This window comes from Crinia signifera, chromosome 4, assembly GCF_055691185.1.
Source record: "Crinia signifera chromosome 4, ASM5569118v1, whole genome shotgun sequence".
NCBI classification, from domain to species: domain Eukaryota; kingdom Metazoa; phylum Chordata; class Amphibia; order Anura; family Myobatrachidae; genus Crinia; species Crinia signifera.
In genome coordinates, this window is record NC_139220.1 from 238,064,484 (window position 1) to 238,089,592 (window position 25,109).

Here is a 25,109-nt window from a genome sequence, read left to right on the forward strand (position 1 = left end):
CTGTACAGGACAACCTACTGCCAAGATTGATACTAATAGAATAACTTGCTTTTTGCCTGTTTCACTGCAATGGCATAATGTACATAAGAACACTGCAGCAGTTTCTAGATACTGTGTTTATTTATTTACAGTTTCTTATATAGCACAGAAAATTCTGTTGCGCTTTACAATAGGCAATAGTGATGTTGTGTCACTGGGGAGTAACAAACGGACATAGGCCCTTATTCTGGTTCACTGACAAAGGCAAATTACTTCTTAAATAGACAAAACCATGTGCACCGCAGGGAGGGCAGATGTAACATGTGCAGAGAGAATTAGATTTGGGTGGGGTTTTACTTCAAAGTGAGACCTATAATGCAGTGTAAAAATAAAGAAGTATTTTCTCTGCACAGAAACAAAATAATTCACCCAAATCTAAATTTTTGCACAAGTTACATCTGCCCCACCTGCAGTGCGCATGGTTTTGTCCATTTGAGAAGGAATATCAGGTTGGTAACTACTCATGGCTGTTGGGAATCAAATTCTGTTTTGGAAATGTTGAGTTTGAGGTGGCGAGATGATATCCAAGATGAAATGGCAGAAAGGCATTCAGATACACGGAGTAATACTGATGGTGACAACTCTGGGGTTGATAGATAGATTTAAGTATAGTCAGCGTACAGATGATACTGAAATCCAAAAGAGCTGATTAGTTTGCCAACAGAGGAGGTATAAATTAAGAAAAGCAGGGTAGTGAAGAGGAGGTAGAGTCAGAGAAGCGAACAATAAAATAGTGATTACATAGGTAGGAAGAGAACCAAGAAAGGGCTGTGTTCTGGAGAGTGTTTGTATGAGAAGAGAGCGATCAACCGGGTTGATGTATTGTTTTACAATTTCATTTACAGTTCACATAATTCCTTAGTTGATTAAAACCCATCAATAATTACGATTTTGTGCTTGTATATAAGAATACTTACATGAGAAAACTCTGGTTGTGACGGTACCACAAATGATCCTGGCACAAACGCTGGAGCACTTTGGCACACTGGGGTTGATACTTGAGGTACAGCTAAATAAGGGTAGTTATTGGGTTCTGTGGCGTCCATCTGCCGACTTGTTGTCGTCTCTGACTTATTTGAAGGTTCAGTTTCCATGGGTTCAACTACAATAAAAACACAAATGAAAATAAATATCACATTCCTGAAGAGAAAAGTACTCAAATCATATACAGAGTAACAGAAAAACATACATTCATGGCGCATACAAGTATTTTGTGTTACAGTATAATAAGGTGTTTAATTATCAGGATCTAAAGATTTAAATTAGTAGGTACACAACTTGCTCATCTGCCACTCGCCTAAAGGTGCCCATACACGGTACAATTATTGTATACAATATCTCATCTCATTGCATCGCACAGGTTTTGCAATGTGATGAGATGAGATCTAGTACAAAAAGTATGTGCAGCACATACTTTTTGTACTAGATCTCATCTCATTGCATTGCAAAACCTGTGCGATGAGATGCTATATTGTATACAATAATTGTACCATGTATGGGCACCTATAGTCTTAATTACAAACAATGTGTTACATGGGGGTACGAGATTGCCAAAGCAGATGGCAGGAATCCTATTACATGGATTTTCTTGAGGGGGGTAGAAAAGTTTGTGCTTTTAAACATTCATTTCATGCTCAAATTTAGACGATTTAGTGGACAATGCATTAAAATACTAAACAAGCGAAATAACTAAACGTAATATTGTGTCTAGTAAACATTTCCCTGTATAGCCTGAAATCAGAGGCCATCACTTATACCACCATGTGTTTGCCCTGCATGACAACTTCAAGCTCGAATCCTGTGTTTCCCAAACGCCATCCTCAGTATATGTACAGATACACAATTGTCTTACATTTACCATTTATGTGGAGCCTGTAAAGTGTGACAAGTGCAGCGGTAACAGAGCAAGGCATCTTGCACAAAGCGAGCCATACAAGGGCGACGCGGCACACTAATTTGGGGTCAATGTGCTAAAATCTAAAATTTACTCCAAAAATACATAAGAACCTCATGTAAAACTTTCATACATAGACCTTTTGTCTATGTTGACCTAGACACTATCAACCCATAATACCATAACCCATTCAGTTCTGTCTGACACAACAGTTCTACCTTTTAAGAGAAGGTCCTATATTTGTAATATTAACAAAATACATTTTTAAAGATTTGCACATTTTAAAAAGCTATTTACTGAATCCTAAACATCACTTACTAATTTCCCTTGTAGCCACAGATTTTAAAATATTGACAAAGTGCTCACTATTGGATTAAACAAAATTATACAGTAAAAAGTTTGACAGTGTCTAAAAGTTCAACTTGCCCAATGTTGACAATGGTTGATATGAAAATGGGCGACACGAAAAGGTAGACCTTAGTTATAGATATTTGGGGCTTCAATCTTTAACTTGCCGCACATGGACCCCCCAATTAGTTTACCGCTTCTCTCACCATGCTTCAGGCAAGATTACTATCCCCAATTGTCCACTTGGGTGGTAAAGTATGAAAATGTTCAAGAAAACGTAAGAAATGTGAAAAACTCATTGATATGTCGACCTACTAACATCCAGATACCATCCTTAGACCCCTTCCTCTGCTTTGTTGGAGTTCCTAAAATTACAGGTCTAATTCTAGAGTGAGCAGCAGAAGAGAGCAGTCTCAGTACACTATCCATGCCTCTTACCACATTTATCATGCCTACCTCAGTTCACCAATGGCAGGCAATTCAAAAATATAAGGGTATTTTGGCTCCTGACAAAAAATGAACTCTAGTTTGTATGGGTGCATGTTGTGGGCAATATATATTGTAAGCTCTATAAATAAATAAAATAAGGAGTGGAGTGCACTAATGCTCTGTTGAGGCCTACTTACAAATTAGGTCCTCTTTTATGGGGACCAATTTCATCAGGCGCACCAACAGCTTACAGGAAGGTGGTCCCAGTGGAAAGCTTCTGACAATTAAGGTTGGAGGAAAACCATATTTTTACCAAAAAAAAAAATCATTTTTTTTCCTTAACAGAAAAACATTATATTTCTTTTAGTTTTTGAAAGACTACTCATTGTGATTTTAACAATAACTTAACAGTAAAATCATGACATGCTTATGAACCAATAGCTATACAGTAGATTCTTTTATAATTTAAATAATTTCTTAAGCTCCTATGGGAATGTTCTTCTACAAAGTAAAAGGTGGCAGGTGGGGAGTTTGACTGGGGCGGTACACCTGTCAAACCGTAACGCAGGTGTCCTAAGGCGAGTTTAGGGAGGACAGAAACCTCCCATGGAGCAGAAGGGCAAACTACTTTAGGTAGACTGCTAAAAAAAGATCCAGCCAATAATTAAGCTCGGTACACACTAGACTATTCACTCCATGAGAAATATCGTCAACGATTTCCCTTGAACTCTTGGTGAACGATATATTGTACACACCGAACGAGAAGTATAGTTAATGATACTGTTTCAGGGATGTCATCGGGTCCTCACTCCGTACATGCAGTTATTAGCAATATAGTCAAATTGTACAGACGGAGGACATCGTTAATGACCCGAGGGAGCAGCATCATTAAACAATATTGCTCAGAAGAGCCAAAAATCCGCAATATAGTTTAAAATATCACTATGTGTATGGGACTTTAGACTGAAGAAGCTTAGAAGTGCAGTATAATAATGAACAATGGTCAGCTGCCTGTAAACGCATTAGGAAAAGGCAAGGAGCAGAATATAAAGCAGAGACAGAGGAAGATTACCTTCTTCTTCCTTCTGTTCAGTGGGGGAGCTGGGCAGGATGATGGGGGTAGGTTGGATAGCATCTGGGGTAGGAGAAACGAGGTCTGAGGAAACTCTACACAAGGGAAGGAAAACAAAGACAAGAGTTATCCAAGAGATCTTTCACTAGTGCAAGCCTCACACGTCATATGCCGTTTCAGAAACTGAAAAGTTCACAACACTTTCAAGAGTAGCACTGAATCAGTAACCAAATCAACTTTACACAAACATGAGTGTCTGACTACTTAAGGGGCAGATACAATTAAGGAAGTAAGCAGACAATGCTCATAGGCTTTACTCCTTTGAGTTCACGCGTGTAGCTCTACTATCCTTAAATATACATATAGGTGCAAATCCATGAAACTATCATATATACATAAAAATCTGTTTTGCATTCATTAAAATTCACACATTGAAGGCATCAATATTTTCATTTTAATAGTATATGCAAATTTTAAACAAAGTTCAAGTCCAATCCTCCAGAGGCAAAGATTTAGAACACTCTGGTAGGTGCTACATCTTACTGGATGTGACAGCCAAAGAAATGTGTGCATGCAATAGGAGCTCAGTTTAGCAAGACTTTTTGAGCCCAGAGGGTTTTTTTTACAATATATTCTTTATGTTTGATAGATACACTCTCTAGATCCTTACTGTAGATACTCACGGGTATATTTACTTAAGTACAGATTTATAGAAGTTGAGATGTTGGCCATAGCAATCAGATTTACTTATTAATCTAGCACTTTCTGACTAGGATGACCATACTGATGACATAGTGAGTAACATTGCAACATTTGCATATGACACAAAATGGAGTAAGGAAATGAACTCAGGAGAGGATGTGGATACACTGCAAAGTGGTGGGCGGAAAGGTGGAAAATGTAGTTTAAGGTTGATAAATGTAAAGTAATTCATTACGAGAACAAAAATGAACAAGCTACTTATAGGCTAAATGGAGTTATTATAGAGAATTCTACTGTAGAAGGACTTGGGGGTCATCATAGATGAAAAATTGGGTAATAGTGCACACTGCTCAAGTCAGCAAAAGCAAACCGGACACTGTCATGCATTAAAAGGGGTATGGATTCAAGGAATACCAATGTGATAGTGCCTCTTTACAAGGCATTTTTTAGACTGTGTTCAGATCTGGGCACTGCACCTTAAAAAGGACATAAATGAATTAGAACAGGTACAGAAAAGGGTGACTAAGCTAGAAAAAGGTTTTGAATCACTAGAATACAAAGATAGGTTAATCAGGCTGAATATGTTTTCAGTGGAGAAGGCCCATACACACTGGGCGACTGAGCTGAAAGTCGCTCAAAACAGCATGTTTGAGCAGCTTTCAGCATAAAGCTGCCCGGTGTGTATACCCCGGTAATGAGCGGTGAGTGCTGCTGTGCGCTCCCGCATCATCACCAGGAAAGCAGTTCATCTGCTGGTAATACCAGCAGATGGACGGATTTGCATAGCTCTGCACTATGCAAAGCCACCCGCCGTCTGCTGTCGGCGCCGGGCAGGGGGAAAGCGGCTCAGTATGTCAGCCAGCCACAGGACCTGTGTAATTCATTAGTGATCTGCTTTAATGGGACAGTACAGCAAGTCTACTCCTAGAAGATAACGGACAAAATCTGATTGTTTGCTAGGGGCAACATCTCCACTTCTATAAACCTGAACAGCAAATATACCCATCAGAATTGTGGATGGAAAAAAAATGATATATGTACTGTAGTCCTCAGATTATTGCTCATCCTCCATGCGTATTATGCCCAAAGAAGAAAAAAATCTCATACCAGCAACTAGCTTAGAAGTGTTTGGTGTACAAAGAGGACTGCATATGAACAGATCTTCAGAGTACTATATGCGGGAGCTATAGAAATAAATAGGGCCTTTCTCCTCCCCCAAAAGGAGTCGATTCTGCACTAGCCCCTTTGCTACGTCAGTATCACTGATATTTTAGAGCAGTACCCATACAAATGATATGTTGTCTTTTTTGTAGAACAGTTTGCGATTTCAGAAAATACCATTAGCATTACATTCTAACATGTCACATAAATTTTAAGCAAAAGGTCCAAAATGTTTAATTTACAGAACTTGAAACATGATGGTTTCTCATCTTGAAATACTGTATGGTTCTTGTATTGCCAGTAATCCATCTTTCCAAAGAAGACAAAAGCAGGTTCTGTGTACAGATTATTTTTGTTAATTTTCACTGTCTCTATTAAAAAAATCTCCTATGTATAGTAGGGATATGGGACACAAGGCTGAACATCTTTTGGGCTAAATACCCTGCTGCATTAAACGAGGGACCTCTTTAAATTCAATTTGTTTGTGTAATGCTTCAGCTATCGTCTGCTGCAAATATTAAAAATGGTCACATTTAAAATAGGAGACTCCCCCTCTGTCAAACGTGGGTGCACCAATAAATGTAATCTAAGGAGAATCCTTTCTTTGATAAATGGGTGCCCCAAAAGGTACTTTTTTTTTTTTTTAAATAGCACTTATATACAGACCTAAAAGGAAAAATACATTTTTATTGTTACATATTTTTACATTTAAATTAATCAGACACTTTTTGAATCTTCCCAATTGAGTCTTCAGATGCACAGTATTGACACCCCTCATTACGCGTGTTAAGGTCCATACACACTGGGCGATTTTGGGACTATTATGCCCAGCATGTATGGACAGCTGGGGGGAAAGCCTGCTCAAGGTATACACACTGAGCGGCTTTCCCCCTGCCCAGCGCGGTCAGCAGGGTGGGGCAGACGGCTTTGCATAGCGAGCGCTATGCAAAGCCACATTTGCTGGTAATACAAGCAGATGAACGTCTTTCCCAGTGATGATGCGGGAGCGCATTATCGCTCATTGCCGGGCCATACACACTGGGCGGCTTTGAGCTGAAAGCCACTCAAACTTGGTGTTTTGAGCAGCTTTCAGCTCAAAATCGCCCCGTGTGTATGGGCCTTTACTTCTGAGAAATAAATACATCAGTGCAGAAATACAAACTAAGCTCCAAGGGGCAATTCTGGAAGGAAATTCTTGATTCACTCAGTGATAAGTCTGCATTCATCAAGACTTACTGGTCACTATGAATTATACAGTAGTACTCACTCAAATATTTTAAAGGTTTACACCTACAATTGTTCAACTATGAAAATAATCTGTAAAAGTTCCCCAAATACAAGTACAGAAAAAAAAGCAAATGAAAACAAAAAAGACAAAAAAAATATGTTAATAAATAGAGAAACCTGATACTAAACCAATAAGGAGGTTCAAATGCAAATGAGCTTTGGTGAAATGTGCGTGAGCATCAGTAAACATATGCAACATTGTGAAGTTCTGTGCGTTCAGACTTTCTATGTCCAGGAGATGAAAATTTATGGGTGTTGGGGGGGGGGGGGGGGGGGGGGGGGGGGGGGGGGGAGGATTTGGACTGCAAACCCTAAATTTTAAACATAATGAGAGGTGCTACAATGGCAAGACTTAAAGTTCCACAAAATACATAAAGAAAAGAAAATGCAGGTGTGCACTAAATACTAATTAGAATATATATATATATATATATATATATATATATATATATATATATATATATATATATATATATATATATAGGCGTAGGGTCCTGCACTCACATCCAGACGGGTTGATTAGTAGGGGTGCACCACTAAGGCAGTCCAGTTCAAACAGCCAAATATATCCAGAATGCTTAATAAAAAGCAGGGGCACTCACCAGTTTTGCTTCAGTCAGCAATTTTAATGCAAAAAGTCACTCAAAAAAGTTTTTTGAGTGACTTTTTGCATTAAAATTGCTGACTGAAGCAAAACTGGTGAGTGCCCCTGCTTTTTATTAAGCATTCTGGATATATATATATATATATATATATATATATATATATATATATATATATATATATATATATATATATATAGTTGCTTAGTATTATAATTATTTTATTATCATTTATTTACACACAAGGGTTCCGCAGCGCCTGACAATACCTAGATGAGCAAAGAACAATTCAAGAAAGATTATGATTTACAGTACAAATGCAAATTAGGATAATTACATGGTAAATCAAAAAAAGACAGCTGCAACAGCGGACACTGATGCAATTATAACAGTGGCTGAGATATATTCTAAGAAACATGGGGAGAGAGGGCCCTGCTCGTTAGAGCTTACACTCTAAAAAGGTACGGGGCAGACAAAACTGGGGTGACACAGCTGGGATAGAAGCGAACATAAACATAGGGTTAGGATGAGAGATGGTTGGGTTTAATGAAGACGTGGGTCTTGAGTGCCCGTTTAAAGTTTTGTAGGGAGGTGGCAAGTCTAATAGAGAGGGGTAGAGAATTTCAGAGATGCAGTGCACAACGGCCAAAGTCCTGGAGGTGGGAATGGGAGGAAGTAACCAGTTTGCAGGAGAGTTAGTATCCTTTTGGCCAAAGATATAGGCCATAAACAGCAATCTCGTGACCTTATCCAGCGGGTATCTAACATTCCTATGGTTGAAATGCAGTTCAAAGCTTCTAAAAGTGAAATGACCAGAGCAACCAATCAGATTCTAGCTATCATTTCTCTTTGGCATCCAAGAAAATGTTAGACAGAATCTGATTGTTTGCTATGGGCAACAAACCCCAGCAAATGTAACCCCTCCTTCAAGTAACTCTATGGTGGTTTTATGTTATGTAATAATGCGAAAACCCTTTTCCATCAAAATTCTGACCAGTGTCACAGCCACTCATACAGTAAGCTGTACCCAGAATATTATCGGGTAGACCCCCTTTCACACTGCACCCATCTATTCCACTGCCACTTGGAGATAACATCATATTTAGTCATGATTCAAAATGTTTACATGGTACCGTTCCTGGGTCCAACCCTGGCAGCTACCCAGGGTGAATTCCCAGGTCACTGAACATGGGTTATTTTTCAAGGATCCTTTTCACCGAGCCATGACCCGAATGGGTCCAGCAATAATCTGGAAAAAGGGGCTATTGGTCTGTGCATATGTAAACTCTGTAGCACCAGGTCTATTTTTTGTACATTTTTCCATGAAACAGTTTCTTATTTGCAGAAGGGAGTCAACACAAGCAGCTTCTGCTAATTAAAATATGTGGCATGTTTAAATTCTGTGTGAGACTGCGGGAACACGCATTTAAAAGAAACACGGCAACATTCCAAATCTTATACAGATACGGCGGCAGTCACACACTGAATATAGGCATGCCACATATTATATTGATCAGCAGAAGCAACATAATATTTCATGGAAAAATGTATGTAAAATAAAATAAAATATATATATATATATATTTTTTAAAAGACACCTGGCACTGGAGTCACACAGAGCTCTAGTCATCTATCTAAAACGTTATATAACCCTCATGGCAGGACATAAATAAAAATAACAAACCATTAAGGTTTCCTATTAAAAACCAGGTCTTACCTGTGTTACTGGAAGATTCCCACCTACTTTAGGTCAAACTCATTCTGCACAGAGATATGAACTGTTAATTCACTTCATTATTAAGCCTCATGCTAGACAGCACCTGGGATTTCAATAATAGCAGAGGCCAGTTATAAAATTATACACTGCCTTGTAGGAGGTGTAACAGGAGTCACATTGTCTAGGTCTAGAAAAACAATCATATCAGCTTACTGCTCTCCTGTCATTCTCTCCTCAGAGGGTGAAGGGGCAGAGGGCATTTGTGAAACCACAACTAATGTAGGGTACACACCAGGACGACCCGCTCACGATGCACATCGTGAGCGGGTCGTCAGTGTCTCGTCCGACCCGCTCACGATGACGCGGGGGGGCACGACCCGCTCACGATGTGCACCGTGAGCGGGTCCGATCCGATGGCGACCCGCACCCGGCTGTATGGTCGTAATTGAGATCCTACCTGCAGCAGGTAGGATCTCAATAACGACCGACCGACCCGCGGGACCGCGCATCGGATCGGTATCGTCCACACCAGGTCAGAAAAGGGCCCAATCAGCACACAATCTACATCCAATTGATCGGAATTGGATCTAGATTGTGGGGATCGGGCCCTAGTCGTCCTGGTGTGTACCCAGCATAAACAGGTCTCTCAAGAAAGGGAGACGATATAGAAGAGATGTTATTAGGAGGCTGGCCATAGTTCCCACAGGATTACTCCTTGGTAATACAATTTGGGACATATCTGAAATGTAATCTTAGAAACTCACATTGTAAGATATGCAGACAAGAATTTTTTTATGTGAAAAAAATAAAAAAACTTTGCCACCAGCAGCCTCTCATTATGGCCAAGTACAGGGACAAAACATACACATACAGTATGTAATGACAAGTTAGGGTAATGGACACAAGTGGCAGCTAAATGGTTAAACTCCCTCACTGCTGGAAGTTTGGAACAATAATGTGTAACTAGGGTTATAGCAGTAGAAGCCATGTTTGCAACCACTGTATAGACCAGTAGTCAGGGAACTCGGTCCTCATTACCCCTCACAGTGCATGTTTTGCTGGTAACCCAGCAGGTCCACAGGTGGTAATTATGTCACTTGTGATTCTGTGAGGAGACCTGCAAAACATGCACTGCATGGGGTAATCAGGACCGAGTTCCCTGACCACTGGTATAGACTGTTCCTAATAAACACCAAATAAAAGGAGACACTCCAGGGAAACAAAAAAAAGGTGTCAACTGGTATCTTACATCTTTTCTTTTAGGAGGACGCTAGAGTGTATCATAATAAGCAGGACCAGAAGGTCTCCACACAAAACTATACAGAGGAGTAGGAATCGCAGGAATAAATTCACCTTGTATCTGTGCAAAGCAGCAGTTACTTGGAGAGCATTCTTAAAAGCCTATCTTACCTGACAGGGGGAAGGCGTTTGGCCAAACAATAGAACGAATTTGCAATACGCCACACAGTAATGTTCCTTAGTCCCATTATACCACAGGGTAGTACCCCTTATAGAGGTTATATTACACAGTACAACTCCCTTCCTCTAAATACTCTACCTCATTCATCATTCCTCCTCAACATCCCATTACCCCCCCCCCCCCCCACACACACACACACACACACACACACACACTCCAGAGAGCTGCTGTCCCCCTTCCTTCTCCTCCTCATCAGTCCTCTCAACCCACCCTACTCTACTGAGCTCTAGTACTGCTTACCTTTTTTGCTGCAGCGAGCCTGGTGGCAGTCACACTGGAAAGACATCTTGACATCTCTTACTTCAGGAGCCAGGAGCTACAGTAAATCTCACTGACACAGCTCAGCCAGGAGTCGGACAGCACACTGCATCCAGGAGCCGGGTGCCTGCTACTGTGATGTATATTAGCAATACATATTGCACTAGTTGCAATGCTACAGTTACAGTCCTGCCTATAGCACTTCAAGTCTTCAGGCAGATAGTTGATGACTCAAGAGTGTCTAATTTCCCGGGTACCTGTCCCTGGGTAGCACCTGCAGCCAGGTTAACACTGTGCCACTGTCAACCTGTCCTGTAGTCTCATTTAGTTCTCCCCGCAGCAGCCCTGGTGCTGAAGAGAGGCTAAAAGCAGCCAGGACTGTCCCTGGCTGAGATAAGCACCACAGATATCATTTATAGCTTCCTCCATGATCGCTGGAGGAACATCCGGAGGAAGTCATAGTTTAAATAAATCACAGCATCCCCAAAACAGCATGCTCACTCAACAGGTGAAAATACAGATGAGTCAGTGGCGCACGCAGGGGGGGTTTCTGAGTCCCCAGAAACCCCCCAGGAGTCTAAGGGCCCTATGCTGAAAGCTGAGGTTCCCCTCTTTCCATGGGTACAAGAATTTTAGGTACTTGTGTATTATCTGGGCGTCCAATATTTCCATCGTAGGGCATTGTACAATTAAAAATCGGGTCCCATCGCATCGTATGCACTAATACCGCATGCGATGCGACGCGAATTTGGATTGTACAGGAAGCCTGATTCCTATGTGAAATGCACCCCCAGACCCGATTTTTAATTGTACAGCCACCCTGATGGGTGATTAGTATGTGAAATGCCACCCGCCCCCCCCCCCCCCCATTGTTAACGCCACCCCCACTATCACCGCCAACCCGAAGCGTACGAGCGCAGCGAGCCCGCGAGGGGCGGTGGTACGCGTCCTCCGACCTTTTCATACCCCCACTATCCACGTCGGCGTGGAGTTTATTTTATATAGTGTGGCGAGCGCACCGAGCCCGAAGCGCGGCGAGCCCCGCGTGGGGACCCGGATTACTTTAGCCCGAAGCGTGGTGAGCGCAGCGAGCCCCGCGAGGGGACGCGGATTACTTTACATGTATTCCGCGTCCACTTGCCACGCTTCGGGCTAAAGTAATCTGCGTCGCCACGCTTCGGGCTCGTATTCCACTGCGCTCGCCACGCTTCGGGCTCGGTGGCTCGCCACACTATATAAAATCAACTCCACGCCGACGTGGATAGTGGGGGTATGAAAAAGGTAGGAGGACGCGTACCGCCGCCGCTCGCATGCTTCGGGTTGGCATTGATAGTGGGCTGGCTGTGGGCCTTGTGGACACATTCACACCACCAATATCAATCATCTGAGACCGTAATGACAACAGGTTTAACAGAAGAACTGTATTAATTTAAAGAAGATAATGATTAAATACCGTAGGAACAATAAAGATAATGATTACAATAAATACACCATGAACAATAAAGATAATGATTAAATAGGAACATAATGATTAAATAGAACAATAAATATAATGAAGAATCAGCAATCACAGTGTTAATGACAGTCAATTTGATTTAGGAAGAAGAGTTAATGCATGGCAGATGCGTTCAAAGGGGTTGTTGCCTGCGAGGCATTTCCTCCATACAACCTCCTGCATATATGACTCCCGGTTCTGCCGAGCAGTACCTCGTTGCCGCTTGTTACGCCATTTGGCACATCCCCACAGTCGCTCAATGTGTTGAGTGTGAGCTCCACTCTCAGGATCTACAAAGTTGTAGCGATGGTTAACCCTCGCATGGTGGTATCCAGCGCGCTCCAGTTCCTGAGTGCTGTACGCACGCCAGCAGTCACTGAATATTGTGGTGCCAGGCTCTATATTGGCAATTATTGCCGCCATTAGGGTAGATGCATCCCGTTGCGGCACAGGGGTCATAAAACATTGTCCAGTTTCTCTGGATATTCCTCCAAAGACCCACTGTTGTGGGAGTACTGGACCCACATTACTCTGTCGCTTAACAAAGAGAGTCTCATCAATTTCGACAATTTGGCCCGGGCCTCCAATGCGGCGCTGCGGCTGTGCTAATAAGTCTTTTTCGCAGGCCTCCCGCATTAAGCCATTATACATGACCGCTGTCTTGTTAGACATATTTAGTTGGCGATCACAGTAGTCTATGGATGTAAGCTCCTCGCACCACGAGTAAATGAATCTTACCAACTTTACCAACGGTAGTCGGCATCCGGGGAAGAAAAGGCCTGCTCTAAGACTCTCCTTCTTTCTGCAGCTCTTTATATAGCACCTCCACTTGTATTCCTTAATGGACAGCTTCATCGGATGTCCATTGCTGCATGTGGATGTCACCGGCAGAAGATTCCGGTCCTGCAAGAAGCGCACAGCATCCTCCTCGGTCTGCGGCAGGCTAAAGAGAGTCACCGATGCAGATGAAGACGCAGCCATTGTCAAATGAATCAAATCCAACACAATCCTAACAAAATCACCTCACGATCACACCAGCTCTCCAATACACTTCTTCTCTCCTCACTAAATCACCTCAGAGTGAAATTCTGCCAGATGTGCCAGAGGGCGGGATTACAAATGGGCGGGAAGGGTTAAATCGCATCGCATTGTATGCCATACAATGGTATACAATTTTGGTTGTACAACCACTCCACGTTAATTTCAAGGTAACATCGGGTCCCATCGCATCGCATCGCATCCCATTGTATAGGGCATACAATGCGATGCGTTGGGCGCCCAGATAATACACAAGTACCGGAATTTTGAAAATCGGCCCTTGGGAACCGGAGAAATCTGGCTTCAAAGCAGTGGTCCCTATCCAAGCCTGTTAATTGCTCTTCCCAGTCAGATATTTCAGGTTCTGTCTGACTTAGAGAGTTTTCTGAGAGTATATTCCAAAAGCTGGGACTCTTCCCCCTTTGAAGGACACTAGCTTGTCTCTACTGTACCCAGAACCAGAGATATAACCCTTCCATCAGCTGGTTACTGCTCCAGCTCCACACACCTGGTATGTAGTTTTATATTCTCGTTGGCAGATTGCTCTGCCTCCTGAACTCTGATCCCCTAGTCTCCAATACCATTTGGTAGGTGGGATTCTCTAGTTTTTTATTCCATTAAAATCTAAAAAATCTATTTCCGGTAACTGGAGATATCTGCAGTCAAGCCAGCTGTCCTCCCACCAGAAAATTATGAATAATAAGCCCACTCCACTATACACCCCTCCTCTGCATATTAAACATCCTCTACCACCCGGGAAGTTATGTATCAGGGACCCTTCATTCAGCCCAATGTCCCCTTCTCCTACCCCATCTCCCACCATCTGTGCAGTAAAGGGGTAATTAGTGGAAATTACTGATCCAGGCCCTTCATGCTGAGCGGTTGATATAATACCCCTACACATACATACACTTTGGCAGGTATTCAATGCTCTGGGCGAGTGGTGACAGCGAGCAGGGCTTCCTGCTCACTGTCACCACTCACCCTGACAGCATTCAACGCAGCCCCCTCATCCGCCAATTTCCCCTCGCTCCGTTTTTTGAGCGAGGGGGAATTGGCGGATGCGGCTCCAGAAGCAGCGAGACCCGCGGCTAAAAACGGCGAGTTTCCTGCAGCAGCCGCGGGTCTCGCTGTTTTGGGGAATTCTCGCCGTCCTGTGATGGCGAGGATTTCCCCAGAGCGTTGCATAGTGCGAGCGGCCGGCGCGGGGGTTAAACAGCGAGGATCGCTGGTTTTCAGCAATCCTCACTGTTTAACCCCCTCGCACCGGCATTGAATACCTGTGTGTATATATATATATATATATATATATATATATACACACACACACAATTTTTTTTTTATTTATTATTATTATTTATATATATTTGGTCTATGTATATCTATAATACTTTAACTGACCCTGCATATACTGGGTCACCTAAGTGTTCATCCCCGTGCTTTGCTCCGCCCCTCTGGAAACCCCCTTCTAAAAATCCTACGTTTGCCCCTGTGAGTCCACATACATCTTGGCTTTTTTTCTCTCAATTTGTCACAACATGTAAAACACGGCTTACCATATATACTCGAGTATAAGCCTACTTTTCAGAACATTTTTTATGCTAAAAAAAGCCCCCCTCGGCTTATACTCGAGTGAGGGTCCCACTTCAGTCAATAGGCTTTCCCAGTTTTTTTGTTGTAAAATTAGTTGCCTCGGCTTATATTCGGGTCGACTAATACTCGAGTATATACGGTAGCTGTTTTTCCAAATGTATCAAGTAGATGGATTCTAAGTGTGCCATATTGTGGACACATCTGTACATAGGCGCTTCATCATCCTCACTCTGCATGGACAAACAGCCATCTTCCAATGGCCATTACACTCTGGAGGCCATTTATTAATACTGTAATCTGGAGGATGATAATTGTCCCCAGTATCACATTGCAGGATGTGAATACATTGGGCAGATGTATAAAACCTCATCCACAGGGACACGGGCTCCAAAAGCAACCTGTTGCTGTAATGTGTGTGGATTAGCAGCAGGACTACTGGAATGAGCAGTCCTACTGAACATGCATTCAAGACCGCCATTGGCAGGGAAGGATTTCAGGAGGAGAAGACTTTTTGCAGTTAAATATGCTATGTGTAGCCCAATAAGCTACAAAAGGCCAACGCCATTTTCAGTTTGTAGCTGCGGGTGTGAATGGAGGAACCATATAAGCTACCCGAGATATCTGCTGTGGTCACTCAAGAATACATTTGTGCAATACTGAATATTTGCAGTTAACCTCCGAGTGGTTAGAAAGCACGATTGATTACAATGATATTTGGCCTGCCTACATCCTGTCTGCAACTTTGGTCGTATCTCCATACTAAATGCTATGTTAGTGTTTTCCTGGAAAACAATGCAACGTTACATTTCTTATGCAGATACAGCAGTGATCATACACAGAATATAGGCATGCTGCATATCATTTTAAACAGCAGGAGCTGCTTGTACAGTACATACTTATCCCTCCCATTTACAAATAGGCCATTTCAAAAAGTTAACCTGACTCCTACAATGTTGCACAATAGTCTGTTACAATATTGCTGTTGCACATGGAATACATCTATTAATGTGGTCAAGGTAGTCACTGTAGCATGTAGTAGACATTTCTGACTGAGTAAAATGTGGATTCCGCTATCACCTGTTTAGCTGCACTCCCATATGGGTCCAGCAAGTAGCCCCTTTCTCTAAAACTGGACATCATCTGCATGTTGCCTGATGTACTGGTATTTTTGGGCTAGACTTGCGCCTTTAACCTTTGCTTAAATTCTTGTGTTTAAGCAACATCTGAATATCCATTTCTGTGGCAGCAACTTTTCCAAGGGAAGAAGAAAAACAAATAGAACTTAGGAGCAGGCACAGTAGGATTAACTTACTCTATGGGGACAGGTGGCATTAACCATCCAATAGTATTTATTCACCAAATTTAAAAATCTAAAATTAAAATGAACTTGCCAAACTAATGCGTGAAAAATACAAATGGGGTTATATAAAACATCTTGGCTGCAGTCAATATCATACCTCCCAACATGACCCTATCCAGGAGGGACACGATGTTCTGTTTCTGGACTTTCACTTGAATGTATGATTGCCATCACCTGTGTTTAACCTGGTTAATTGATAAGAAAGGTGCTTCATCACAGGTTTTGGTAATCATACATGATTAAGAGGAAAGTCCAGGAACAGAGCATTGTCATGTTGGGAGGGATGCAATATTATTTCTGATACATTGCATCTGGAAAATATTCAGTGCTTTACTTTTTCCACATTTTGTTATGCACTGAATATTTGAATTCCAATTTTCCCCTCGAAATTCTACACACTGTGACCCATTTCTACACGAAATTCTACACCCATAATGACAATGTGAAAAAAGTTTTTGGGAGATTTTGGCAAATTTATTAAAAATAAAAAAATTAATAAAATCACAAGTACATAAGTGTTCACAGCCTTTGCAGTGAAGCTCAAATTGAGCACAGGCGCATCCTGTTTCCACTGATCATCCTTGAGATGTTCCTACAGCTTAATTGGAGTCCACCTGTGGTAAATACAGCTGATTGGAAGGAAGTCAGGATTGTCTTGAGGCACAAATCTGGGGAAGGGTATAGAAAAATATCTGCTGCTTTGAAGGTCCCAATAAACTCAGTGACCTCCATCATCCATAAACGGAAGAAGTTCGGAACCACCAGGACTCTTCCTAGAGCTGGCCGGCTGTCTAAACTGAGCGATCGGGGAAGAAGGGCCCTAGTCAGGAAAGTGCCCAAGAACCCAATGGTCACTCTGACAGTCAAAAATGGCTGCAGATTAGACAATCTTGCGCCTGTTTTTGACAATGCAGGTTCAACTTTTAAGATAAAGTCGAGTCTGCATGGCTTCAATGTGGCCGAAAAGTACTGCATTGAATAGGTGTAGACAATATTTTATCTGACTGTGGGAAACATCGGCACACATTGAATACCCCTAAATCATAGTAATGAGAAGTCATCTAAATAGGGGTGATAAAAAGCGGAATGAGAGGTGGCATAACAGTGATCAGGGGTGTAGAGGACCCAAACAGTGCATGGCTAATAACAGAAATGATGAACCACCCATATGGTAATTCCCACTGCGTAGATCAGTGGTTTCTAAACATTCAGGAACCATAGCACCTTAGAGTATCAGTAATAATTTTTTTATCTGCACCCCTAGAAAAAAATAAGTACATTTTGCTAACCTGTCATTTTTAGGCTGTTATGTGGGGATGGACAGTTGAACTTATGTTTGCCCATATATTTTATGATTAGCGGCCACCAGCATTGGTTTTGCTTATCACATGGACCATTTTATTTGATCCTGGACCATCAACCCGAGGCACCCCTGCAAGTGCCCCATTTGGGAACCACAGGCCTAGTCTAATACCTTCAGTATAAACTCATTAGAACAGATTAGTCAGGTACACTTTTATTCAAGTTCCTATGTTTTATATCACAGGATATCAAAGTCGGTCCTCAGGACCCCACACAGTGCATGTTTTGCAGGTTTCTTCACAGAATCAAATGAAATAAATAGCTCCACTTGTGGATCTTTTCAAAAGGTGTCAGTGAGTAATGAATGCACCTGTGCACCTGCCGGATGACCTGGAAAATGAACTGTGTGGTGGCCCTGTGGACAGAGCTTGAGAACCACTGCTTTAGATGGTGGCTGTGCAATTCAGTGTAATTTGCTGTAATTTTTACCCTGAAGTTTCAGTGTGGTATAGAATGCGTAACATTTATTATTTATTTATTGACATTTTCTTATATAGCGCCCACATACCCCGCAGTGCTTTACAGAACAGTAACATAGGGTGAGTCCTTTGGATCAAAAAACAAACTTTGCTACACTAGTCTTTCTTAGGAGACAGGAGAAAAACACAAGGAGCAAGAGGAGAAACTGGGCTTCATACACCAGGAGGGAGGTTCTTCTAAGAGACATTCCTGCCTAAACAAAGGAGAATAGGATACTATCCTATAGTACCAGCTGCCATTCAAGAACAAAGAACTATATTTTACAGCAAAAGCAACAATTTTTAATACTGTAGTTAAATCACCTTCAGAAATTATAAAAAAAATTTAACCATACTATTTTCCCAAATTAACAGCATGACTGTTGTGGTTAAAGCAAGTAAATTGGCAGAACAAAGCAGATTTTCCGAGACAGGCTCAAGGGAAAATGTCCTAACTGGCTCAGTAATTCATTTTATGGGTCCAACTTACAGGTTAAAGACCCAGATATAAACTACACACTAGGTCCCCCAATCACAGCAAATACTTACTCAGAGACATTCATTGGTGCGAGACTGGCCTGTCCCGAAAAATGCAGAAGGCGCAGGCTATCTGCAGGTGTGGAGACAAGCTTCTGTGCAACAGGGCTGTGATGCGTCTCTATCAAAGGAAAAATGGAAATAAAAGGACATTGAGAAATCTACAATATAACTTCTTGTACAGTTTAAATATACAATAACAAGCAGTTATACCCTAGCATGGACTCAATGCTCAACCCTAATCTTTAACATATCTTCGTGAACAACATTAGGTCTATTTTTGAAGTGCATCAAACGCCGATCTCCTACAGCTGGTCACCTGTCCTTTCAAAATAGAATATACAGTTTTATGTATTCCAAAAGTACTGCACTTGGCCTCATTATTACTTACATTAATCACACGATCTGCCCATTAATTGCCTTTCCATAACCACACATGATCACCAGAGAATAACTTATCAGGGGTGGCATTATTTGAAAGAGGAGTCTTCTTTCTTACACACAAAGCCGGAGTCTGTGGATGCCAAGAAGAGGGACCACATCTAAAACACTATTTCCCCTAGTTTGATGCTTATTAAAGAGTTCTGCAATATTTATGCCGGAGAATGAGAGGCTTCACAATGTCATCGCAAGTAAGATGTGATGGCCTCAAGCTTCAGCTGCTCCTGAGTTTGAGTGCGACTTGAACTGTTGAAGCTCTCTCCAGCATTTGAACCTTTGCAGTGCTTAGTCCCCCTCACCCATAGTAGCAAAAGACGTTAAAACAAGTGTCACATGTTAAGTCACATGTTAAGTCTCTGTGTGCTTTGTAAATCCAGTGAGCTTAATAACGGAGAACCAGTACTAACAGGCATAAAGGATAATATTGAACATTTCTGTAAGTGCAGAAATAATGAAACAACTAATACCGTTGATATGGATGTTATTGCTACTTTCTGAATTACTGGTCTTACCAAATAAATCATCCTGGCTGGAGACCAGATCTGAAGACACATCCTCTTCCATATTTGCACAGCATGATTCCACATTGACTGGGAAATCCTGATGAGTCAGCTGTATAATGGGTTTTTTCTGAGCATCATCTCCACAGCTTGGTATCGCTGCAGTGCCAAGGTTTTCATTACATTCACTGTAAGCAGCTTTCCCAAGCCCTGCTTCTTCCTGTTGCCTGCAAAGACAGATACATCTGTTACACAGTATTGTAACTACATAAAGTATAATCAACAGGTAATAAGCAAAACTGGACTCTCACATGAATTATTAAACCCTTTGTAGTTTGAATGTTTTGCAAATAGGGCTGTGAAACCAAATTTGACCATAATAAATACTAAATTATGCAGATATATATATCATATGATCTCAGAAGACCAACTCAAGAAATTGGCTCGAAATTGTAGAATGCATGGATCAAAGATCAATATGAAATTAGATCATTATCAGGTAATGGGTAATGTGCTCTTATTTTCTGACAGCACTAACAGGATCTGGTTTGATTTGGCCACATACTACTGTGGTCAAATTGAGAGATGATCATGTCAAAACTCATGTAATGCCTGTTTCACAGAAGTTATAGTGGACGGGATACAGCCATAGTTTAAAAATAGGCTCCAGATGTTAGATTTTTAAATATCCACCATGCTGGATAAAAATATACTGGGTGTTGCAGCTTCAGAATATTTGGGCTAATTCAGCATGGATCACTCAGTTGAGAAACCGTAAATTGAGCAATTACTGCCCGACTGCACATACGTGACCCCAAAGTGCAAATAAAAAGAGCAAATGGATCAGCGACTGCATTGCGTCTAACAATGCATTCGCTATTTTGCAAGGGGTGTTTATTCTTTCCTTCTGTGTGGCAGCTTTTTGCTCACAGTCCACTGCATTTTCTCTACACATTGTAGCGATCCAACCTGAATTAGCCCCATTGGTAGCCACATTTCTCCTGATACAAACACTGAACACAATACCGTTGGGACTCTTCTTCTGGTCTGCGTTCTCTGGCATTTTCTCTTTCACAAGATTCAGCACCAATATTACAGAGCTCTGCAAAAGTTAAACCGTAAATTGTTAACGATAATTTCTGAACATCTATTTAAAATAAAAAAGCAAACAATTGATAAAAAAGGCAACATTACCATACATAATTATGTCATACTAGTTACCAGCCCGTCAAATTCACAGAACAGAAATGTCAGCAAAGAATAGAGCAACACTTGTATTTCTCGGTCCAGAACTATCTAGCGGTTGCCGGAGCACAAGACACTTTGGGGGAAATTTACTAAAGGAAATTTGTAAAAAATAGGTGTATTTGTATCCAGAAATACTCTTATTTTTGACATTTACTATCCCGAAAATACGGAAATTCGTATTCGTATTAATAGCACAGCAATACGACTACGAATTGCCGTATTTTCGGGATAGTAAATGTCAAAAATAAGTGTATTTCTGGATACAAATACACCTATTTTTTTTTACAAATTTCCTTTAGTAAATTTCCCCCTTTATTTCTGCCACAGAAGTGAGGAGCAGCTTTAGCCTTTTATTACACAGAATCTCCTAGAATATGCATCTGGTGTGAAAACTGGCACAAAATGCACAATTAGAAACCAGTGATTTTGTAGTCAACCCAACAAACTAGGGTTACAAAAAAAAAAAAAATATTAAAATTTTAATAGCATCCCAAACTAAACGATTTAAGCCCAGCTATCCAGTGCATATTAATGTAAAAGTAACAGGTAGCGTTCCCCACTGGGCAAATTTTTTTCTGGGTAGCGCTCCCTAAAAAAACACCCACCACTGCAACTCCTGGGTCCGGGCAGTGCCGCTGAACAGTCCATCAGCCGCTGCCTGGCCCTGCCCCCCGGCAACCCGGCTGTGTGTGGCATGACGTTAGAAGGCGCTCAGTTCAGAGGTGGTGCCCGGCAGGAGGGAGCGCGGGCAGTGGCACTCCCGAGAATTTTCCAGGTTTACCAGTCTGCACTGGAGCATAACCCGGAAAATTCTCGGGAGTGCCACTGAAGGGGGTTAAACTGCAGGAAGATTATGGTATCAAACACCTTATTGTACAAAACACAAAAAATGCATACATTATTTTGCCTATATGGCTGTTAACGGTTTACGTAGGCAACTAGTAAAAGGTACATGAGCAGGCCCTTAACTACTGTCCTATGTAATGATTTTAGAATGCATTAAAAATAACATGTGAAGGGGAGGATCAACAAAAGTGAATTAAAAAAACAAACAAAAAACATTATTACCTTCTTTGATACATTCAAGTGTCTGAGGTTCAGAGTTTATCGTCCCTTGTTGTAAGCCCTTTGCAGTTTCATCTCTTGTGCTATGACCTTCTAAATCCTGGCTCTGGGACAGTTCCAACACCCCAAAAGTTAGCTGGGATGTCCCTGAATCTGGAAAGATGCACAAAGTTGGTCATTTAGTACCATCTGCTCTTAAATCTCGGCCATTAAAAAACACACATAGATAGATCGATCAATAAATCGATAGATAACTTCTCAAAATAGTGGGTATCTCCATTTACATCCTTACCTTCCACATTCAGCGATTGTGTAGTGCAGTCAGCATGATCTTCAAGCTCATGATTTTCATCACAGTTGAAGTCACTGAGTATCAGTATCACACAAGGATCAAAAGCCCACAAAAAAAAAAAAGACAGTAAAAAATATTGCGGATTTTCAACTTCGTTAAATGGTACAATGAGCCGTCTATACATAAATTGGTACTTGTGTATTATCACGGCGCCCATCGCATCGTATACCATAGGGCATACGATGGTATGCGATATCGCGCGATGTTGTACAATGTCATACAATTTTAAAATTGTATGGCATTGTATATGGCATACAATGCCATACAATGCGATGCGATTAAAAATTGTATAAGCACCCTAATGGGTGCTTACAATGTTAAATGCACCCTAAAGGGTGCTTACAATGTTAAATGCACCCCCACGCCACCCCCAACTATAAACTTGAATCCGAAGCATGGTGAGCGCAGCGAGCCCATGAGGGGCAGCGGTACGCGTCCTACGACCTTTCCATACCCCCACTATCCACGTCGGCGAGGGGACGCGCATACCTTCACAGGTATACGCGTGCGCTCGCCACGCTTCAGGCTCGGTGGCTCACCACACTTTATAAAATCGACTCCATGCCGACGTGGATAGTGGGGGTATGAAAAGGTCGTAGGACGCGTACCGCCGCCCTTCGCGGGCTCGCTACGCTTCGGGTTCACGTTCATAGTGGGGGTGCATTTAACATTGTAAGCCCCCATTAGGGTGCTTATACAATTAAACATCATATAGGGGGCTTATACAATTTTAAGTCGCATCGCAGGGCATCGGGTGTATGCCATGCGATGCGATTATATGTCGTGCGACCAAATATTGTGGGCGCCGTGCTAGTACACAAGTACCTATTTGCCTTTCATGCAGAATCCACACTTTCAAGGTGGTAATGGTTCACCAGTCTTTAACAACTGGCGAGCGGCAGGATTACATAGAGGGGGAAACTCATGAACCCCCAAAAGAATAAACCGCTCACTTTCTCAGAAGCCTCTGCCAATTATCCTGTTATTATTAGATTTAATCTCAATTTTTTACAATTACAATACTATACTAGTAAAATCTATGAACTTCTTCCAACGATTGACTGGGATAATGACCGTGACAACGTATTGATGATACCCACATTGCTTAAAGGTGCAATATCGCTCTATTATAAATTTCTGTGTGTCCCTCTAGATCAGGGGTGGCCAACCGGTCAGAAGTAAAAAGCCGAAAAATATCGGTAGTCAAGCTAAAGAGCCGACATCATGCGCGCGCCAAAGGCGCATGCGCCAAAAAAAGGGGCGTAGTCTATTTTGACCCCTTGGGTGGGTGTGATACAAATATGCCTCCAATAGTGCAGTGCCATATATACATATGCCCCCAATAGTGCCAGATACACATATGCCCCCCACGGTGCCAGGTATGCCCCCACTGTGCCAGAAAGCTGGTACGCCCCCACGGTGCCAGAAAACTGGTACGCCCCCACGGTGCCAGAAAACTGGTACGCCCCCACGGTGCCAGAAAGCTGCTACGCCCCCACGGTGCCAGAAAGCTGCTACGCCCTCACGGTGCCAGAAAGCTGCTACGCCCCCACGGTGCCAGAAAGCTGCTACGCCCCCACGGTGCCAGAAAGCTGCTACGCCCCCACGGTGCCAGAAAGCTGCTACGCCCCCACGGTGCCAGAAAGCTGCTACGCCCCCACAGTGCCAGAAAGCTGCTACGCCCCCACAGTGCCAGAAAGCTGCTACGCCCCCACAGTGCCACAAAACTGCTACGCCCCCACAGTGCCACAAAACTGCTACGCCCCCACAGTGCCACAAAACTGCTACGCCCCCACCGTGCCACAAAACTGCTACGCCCCCACCGTGCCACAAAACTGCTACGCCCCCACCGTGCCACAAAACTGCTACGCCCCCACAGTGCCACAAAACTGCTACGCCCCCACAGTGCCACAAAACTGCTACGCCCCCACAGTGCCACAAAACTGCTACGCCCCCACAGTGCCACAAAACTGCTACGCCCCCACAGTGCCACAAACTGCTACGCCCCCACAGTGCCACAAACTGCTACGCCCCCACAGTGCCACAAACTGCTACGCCCCCACAGTGCCACAAACTGCTACGCCCCCACAGTGCCACAAACTGCTACGCCCCCACAGTGCCACAAACTGCTACGCCCCCACAGTGCCACAAACTGCTACGCCCCCACAGTGCCACAAACTGCTACGCCCCCACAGTGCCACAAACTGCTACGCCCCCACAGTGCCACAAACTGCTACGCCCCCACAGTGCCACAAACTGCTACGCCCCCACAGTGCCACAAACTGCTACGCCCCCACAGTGCCACAAACTGCTACGCCCCCACAGTGCCACAAACTGCTACGCCCCCACAGTGCCACAAACTGCTACGCCCCCACAGTGCCACAAACTGCTACGCCCCCACAGTGCCACAAACTGCTACGCCCCCACAGTGCCACAAACTGCTACGCCCCCACAGTGCCACAAACTGCTATGCCCCCACAGTGCAAATTTCCCAGCAGCAGCACTCACCGTTGTTGCTGCTGCTGCCGGGCGGGGAGAGGACAGTCTGGCGCCCCCCTGCAGTCCTGTCATGTCACCGAGGGGGGGGAGAGCACAGCACACCGCGCGTCTCCTTCCCCCTCACTTCCCTGTGACTGGGCCGGCCACCAATCAAAGCTCGCTGGCTGGATCC

General features: G+C 42.8%; 1 protein-coding gene across 4 annotated transcripts in view; it reads right to left on the reverse strand.

Annotated features, from left to right (window-relative positions):
* The window catches only part of TP53BP1 (tumor protein p53 binding protein 1), a 94,255-nt gene that overhangs the window by 36,719 nt on the left and 32,427 nt on the right, over positions 1-25,109 (reverse strand). For 3 of the 4 annotated variants that reach the window (XM_083184072.1, XM_083184074.1, XM_083184073.1), the window contains exons 5-11: positions 22,379-22,452; positions 22,090-22,239; positions 20,800-20,875; positions 19,786-20,000; positions 18,845-18,953; positions 3,783-3,877; positions 957-1,141 (exon numbers count right to left, since the gene is read on the reverse strand). In XM_083184072.1, coding sequence (XP_083040198.1) covers positions 957-1,141; positions 3,783-3,877; positions 18,845-18,953; positions 19,786-20,000; positions 20,800-20,875; positions 22,090-22,239; positions 22,379-22,452 — 904 coding nt within the window. Of the gene's footprint in view, positions 1-956; positions 1,142-3,782; positions 3,878-16,192; positions 16,337-18,844; positions 18,954-19,785; positions 20,001-20,799; positions 20,876-22,089; positions 22,240-22,378; positions 22,453-25,109 lie in introns of those variants that run through there. The other variant, XM_083184075.1, reaches the window with a different exon arrangement.